Source organism: Babylonia areolata, chromosome 21, assembly GCF_041734735.1.
Source record: "Babylonia areolata isolate BAREFJ2019XMU chromosome 21, ASM4173473v1, whole genome shotgun sequence".
Taxonomy (NCBI): domain Eukaryota; kingdom Metazoa; phylum Mollusca; class Gastropoda; order Neogastropoda; family Buccinidae; genus Babylonia; species Babylonia areolata.
In genome coordinates, this window is record NC_134896.1 from 1,295,820 (window position 1) to 1,302,430 (window position 6,611).

At 47.8% G+C, this 6,611-nt stretch overlaps 1 protein-coding gene across 1 annotated transcript in view; it reads left to right on the top strand.

Annotated features, from left to right (window-relative positions):
• Positions 1-1,783: 1,783 nt before the first annotated feature.
• LOC143296017 (excitatory amino acid transporter 3-like) overlaps positions 1,784-6,611 on the top strand; it is an 86,245-nt gene continuing 81,417 nt past the window's right edge. The window contains exon 1 of the mRNA XM_076607758.1: positions 1,784-2,074. Within this exon, the coding sequence (XP_076463873.1) occupies positions 2,067-2,074 (8 nt within the window). The 5' untranslated portion in view covers positions 1,784-2,066. The remainder of the gene's footprint in view (positions 2,075-6,611) is intronic.

The window sequence follows — 6,611 nt, forward strand, 5'->3', positions numbered from 1 at the left end:
CGGAGAACAGTGACGACGATGACGATGACGGAGAACAGTGACGACGATGACGATGACGAAGAACAGTGACGACGATGACGGAGAACAGTGACGACGATGACGATGACGGAGAACAGTGACGACGATGACGATGACGAAGAACAGTGACGACGATGACGGAGAACAGTGACGACGATGACGATGACGGAGAACAGTGACGACGATGACGATGACGGAGAGCAGTGACGACGATGACGATGACGGAGAACAGTGACGACGACGACGATGACGAAGAACAGTGACGACGATGACGGAGAACAGTGACGACGATGACGATGACGAAGAACAGTGACGACGATGACGAAGATCAGTGACGACGATGACGATGACGGAGAACAGTGACGACGATGACGATGACGGAGAACAGTGACGACGATGACGAAGATCAGTGACGACGATGACGGAGAACAGTGACGACGATGACGATGACGGAGAACAGTGACGACGACGACGATGACGAAGAACAGTGACGACGATGACGGAGAACAGTGACGACGATGACGATGACGGAGATCAGTGACGACGATGACGGAGAACAGTGACGACGATGACGGAGAACAGTGACGACGATGACGAAGAACAGTGACGACGATGACGGAGATCAGTGACGACGATGACGGAGAACAGTGACGACGATGACGATGACGGAGATCAGTGACGACGATGACGGAGAACAGTGACGACGATGACGGACGACGATGACGAAGAACAGTGACGACGATGACGATGACGGAGAACAGTGACGACGATGACGATGACGGAGAGCAGTGACGACGATGACGGAGAACAGTGACGACGATGACGATGACGAAGAACAGTGACGACGATGACGGAGAACAGTGACGACGATGACGACGATGACGGAGAACAGTGACGACGATGACGGAGAACAGTGACGACGATGACGGAGAACAGTGACGACGATGACGATGACGGAGAACAGTGACGACGATGACGATGACGGAGAACAGTGACGACGATGACGGAGAACAGTGACGACGATGACGATGACGGAGAACAGTGACGACGATGACGAAGAACAGTGACGACGATGACGGAGAACAGTGACGACGATGACGGAGAACAGTGACGACGATGACGGAGAACACCCAGACAGCCCAGCGCCAGGCCGGGACGGAAGGCAGCGGCAGCAGCCAACGGAGGCCTGGACTATGGAATCAGGCAGGCAGTGGGGTTCCCGGGGAGACAGTGGAGGGTCAGTGGAAGGGTAGGGAAGTCGGTGGATGGACACGGAAAGTAAAACATTTCCAGAAGAGGTACCACTACCCCAAGGCTGGAAGTACACACCGAGAACGAAGCGCACACAACCACTGGGAGGAAAGTGATCCCCACTGACGAGCGTCAAGACGGGCAAACAGCCCTGAAGCACCCAAAGACTGGCACGGCTGCCTCTTCTGACAGTCGCGGGCGAAAAGCCCAGAATCTTGTCACTTGCTATCAAGGAAGAGGCTGATCTCAGTTCAGTGACAGCCTGAACTGAGACTGAGGCAGACTGAGAATTACGTGCAATCAGCACAACCCACACTGCTCTCTAGCTAGATGGGGTGGGTGAACAAGGAGGGGGTTAAGCACTCATATCTGATTTGTCATGAGATGTGACACATATACATACAAGCACGTGTGTGCTTGCGCGCGCGCGTGTGTGCATGACTGCGCAATGTGAAAGAATGACGTATTCTATAAAAGTTCCGCCCCCTGGCGCAAAACTGAACGGGGAGAGTGTTCACTCGCAGCCGACCCGCTTCAGTGTGAGCCAGTGAATAGAAAGTTGGCCACAGTAACGAGGAAGCTACGTGACGTCGCTACCCTGGGTCCCATTGAAAATTATAAATGACTGAATGAATAAGATAAAACGTCGCCCCTGCTCATGTTCAGGGCGAATGTGAAGATTTTGGTTGGACTCAACTCTTCATATTATCCTTCGTAAACTTGATTTTTCTTCCATACACGAGAACGTCTGTTGAAGATTGTGTGTGGCGCGAAGCTATTCTCGTGGAACGCCAAGCATGAAAAGGTGAGTAACGTTAAAGTTCTGGTTCGTTGTGGTGGTTGGCGCCACGTACCGCGTCCAGGAGTTTCCATGTTGCTTGAATTTGACGTGTGTTGGTTTGTTGTATGCAAGGTTCACACACATACACAACACACACACAAACACAAACCACACACACACACACACACACACACACACACACACACAAACCACACACACACACACACACACACACACACACAAACACACACACAAACCACACACACACACACACAGTTAATGTGTTGGTTTGTACAGGGCCATACATCGTTCACACAAAAATTAAGGACCACTTGAAAAGTTTGCACAGTTCTGCAGGATGCTGCTTTTCTTTTTCGGTAAAAAGCGATGCATTCAGCTAATGTAATCAGCACCACAGGGCAACACTCACACACCCCAAACCCCCACCACCCCTGTGTTCATTCCTCTCAGTTTCGCTCCGAAGACGGAATAAGTTGTAAAATTGTCTAAATAACATTGTAATACACACTCCACATTTAGTCCCCCTCGCGAATGACGTAAAGGCCAGTCAAAGAGTTGGGGGAAGAAATGTGGAGTATGTATTACATTGTTATTAACCAGTTTACAACTTTTCTCGTCTTCTAAACAGAAAAGTAAAGGGGAAGTAATATGGATATTGCCCACCACTGATAGCCAGAGGCATTTCGTGCTAATAGTAGTAGTAGTAGTAGTAGCAGTAGTAGTAGGTTAGGGACAAAAACAAGCTTTGAAGCATATAAACAGTCCCTTCTTTGATCTCATGACATATTCTGTTATAGACTTTGGTCAAGGTTCAACGCCTCATTTACATTTTATTTATTCATCAAACTCTCTAAAAAATAGTTAAAATCTTTGTAGAATTGTCCAGTTGAATCTTGAATGAGTTAGCTATGGTGCTTGTTTTAATTGCAGTGGCAGTTGGTTCCATACATTCGTAACTTGGTTACTGAAGCAAAGCTTTCTTGTGTTAGTATTTGAACGTTGTATAACATTAATATTTTTTAATTCAGTATTTGTTGTGGAACTGTACTGAGGTGCGGAGAAGAACTGATCCCAAAACACATCAACATGACCATTGAAAAGTTTATATGTCTCAATGACATCACGTATCCTTCTACCCTTATGGGAAAATCATTTAAAGTAAGTTAATCGATCATTATACGACATGAGCCTACATTCATACAGTTATTTATTGCAAGCTGTGTGGCTCTTCTCTGTACCCTCTAACTTTCAATCGAATGTTGCTTCAGATATGGACACCATATATCGTGCATTTGTTTATTTGTCTATTCATTTGTTTATTTGTCTATTCATTCATTTATTTATCTATCTATTTATCATTTGCAGTGAAAAACCACAGCTATAGTACAGGAACCGCTGAATAACTTTTTTCGGGGGTGGTTGGGGGGGGGGGGGGGGGGGGGGGGGGGCAGGGTTGGGGGGGGGGACTGAAACATTGATTTCACACATTTTTCAAGCTGTTCATGTTGCACATCGTAGTAGTAATAGTAGTAGTAGTAGCAGTAGTGGCCAGTTCTGTACCTCTCGGTCCCTTTACGCACCTTCTTGTGTCGTGATTTCATGTTTCCTGTTGTTAAAACCCGATCCTTCGCTGATTCTTCCTTTTCTCATTCAGCTCCATCCGTGTGGAACTCTTTACCTCGCGATCTTCGCCACTCTCCCTCATTCCAATCTTTAAACTGGTCTGAAAACACATCTTTTTGAAAACGCCTATACATAGACCTTCCATCCATTTCCAGTGACATTCAGTTATAACCCATGCAGACTCCGTGTGTGCGTGTGTGCGTGCGTATGTGTGTGTGTGTGCGCGCTCGGCGTGTGTGTGTGTGTGTGTGTGTGTGTGTGTGTAATTAAGAAATGTAACAGATGTAGTCTTGGAATCTCTTTTGTGCATTTGTGCGCCGAATCATTATTTCTTTCTTCCTTTTGTATGTTGTTGTTGTTGTTGTTGTTGTTGTTGTTGTTGTTGTTGTTGTTGTTGTTGTTGTTGTTGTTGTTGTTGTTGTTGTTGTTGTTGTGGTGGTGGTGGTGGTGGTGGTGGTGTGTGTATGTGTTTGATATTTATTGTGAAGCGCTTTGAGCTCCCTTTGAGGAAGGACAAATTCAGTTTCAGTTTCAGTAGCTCAAGGAGGCGTCACTGCGTTCGGACAAATCCATATACGCTACACCACATCTGCCAAGCAGATGCCTGACCAGCAGCGTAACCCAACGCGCTTAGTCAGGCCTTGAGAAAAAAAAAAAGAAAAAAAAGGTGAATGAATAATGGATACGCTTACATAAATAAATAAGTAAATAAATAAATAATAATTATGATATAAAAAAGGTAGTAGTAATGGTAATAATAATAAAATAATAATAATAAAAAAGAAAAAAGACAACAATGATGATAAATAAGCAAATAAATGTAAAACATGAAGACACAAATTCACACAGACACCCACACATGCATAACAGATATGCACCAAACATGTAGTTTCACAGTTATGAAATGACAGTCAAATACATATAAACGTACATGAGCTGCAACACACACACACACACACACACACACACACACACACACACACACACCACAAATTTCCCTGCACCTCCTCTACCCCCCTCCTCCACACACTCATTTCTGGTCTATGTATCGCAGCTTCCACGGCACACACACACACACACACAAACACACACGGACACACACACACACACACACACACACACACACACACACACACACACACACACACACACACACACACACAAATGCTTACTTGTACAAGCACACACACACACGCCCATATCTCCCACCCCCAACCCCCCACACATATATACAAAGATATATATATATATATATATATATATAATATACGTTCCAATATCCTGTTGCTTCTACAGTGTAGGCATGCATACACTCACATACCTCATCCTCTACCCCCCCCCTCCCCGCACCCCCACCTCCCCCTCCCCCCCCCCCCCCCACACACACACGAGGAAGGATAGCGCTCAACAAGTGTCCCTTATCATTATTATTCTGCATTTCTTTGCTTGCCTGGTCTGGTTTGGTGCATATCTGTTAGGCATATGTGTTTGCGTCAGGTCAGGTCATTAGATCTGCTACTGGTAACCTGTAATCCAGTACAACCTGTTCAGGGTCGGGTTGCCGGCGACTAAACCGGCACTCCCACCGCTCCCTTCCGGGACTGGTGAGGCGGGTGGCTAGACACCCTTATGGAGATCCATAAAAGGGCGTTGGCTCAGGAGAGCCACCGACGGCCATCTAGCTCCACTGTGCTGTGTGCATGCCACACGCAGTTGGCCCCCGGGGTGTGTCTACCCATGCATGCGAAGTCTGGATCCGGCAGAATCTGCGGAAGAAACCTATCGGTTCAACGGAGAGGAAGGCGGTTACAGCAACGCACTGTGGAGTGCAGAGAGCAAGATGAGACACCGAAAGGATATCTTGGTCATCCACTGCATCCGTGCTCATCCTCCAGTCGTCTCGACTTAGTCTTGCCACTGGAAATTGGTGGACCCGGACGAGAGAGTGAGGTTGACGTTGCGCAACTCCTCTTCACTTTAAACAAACTCATCGCGCAAGTCATCAGTCATCCAAAATGACCTTTCATCCTTCATCATTTCATCACCCCCAAGTCCTGTGGCGACAGGCGAGCGACGAAACGACAGGTGTGGGTACACTGGCAGTCGCAGTCGCAGACCTGCACGCAGGCGGCTCAGGCCATAGGGTCGTTCTTCGTCGACAGGAGCAGCGATGGAGCTCGGCAGCCGTCTGAGCGTCTGAGCAGCCCTCTTTAGGAATGCACTGCTCACCTCCCTGGCATGAGGAAGGGGCTAGAAAAGGTGCCCTAAAAATTGCCTGCTCCATATCACCCTGGCCAGCATACCGCGGCTGGCGGGGACCCTACATCAGCGGTCGAAACAACAAGAAAGAAAAGAAAAAAACAAGGATCGTTCCTCTCACCATTGGTGCTTGGAACATAAGGACTCTCCTGGACAGAGATAACGTGGACAGACCCCAAAGGAGAACGGCACTAGTTGCATCCGAACTCGCCAGATACAACATTGACATCGCAGCCTTGAGTGAGACTCGGCTTGCAGGTGAAGGCGAGCTCTGTGAACGGGGATCTGGTTACACCTTCTTCTGGAGTGGACGAGGAAGCGAAGAGCGACGTGAGGCTGGCGTTGGTTTTGCAGTAAAAACAGCACTTGTCAGCAAGCTAGCTGGAATCCCAAAGGGAGTCAACGATAGGCTTATGACCATGAAACTCCCACTGGCATCTGGCCAGAAGCACCTCACCATTGTCAGTGCCTACGCCCCAACCATGACCAACCCGGATGAAGTGAAGAAGAAGTTCTACGAGGACCTTCACTCTGTCATTGCTGCTATCCCTAAAGCAGACAAGCTCATCATTCTTGGGGACTTCAATGCTAGAGTTGGCTCTGACTACATCTCCTGGGATGGAGTGATTGGAAAGCACGGTGTGGGCCACTGCAACCC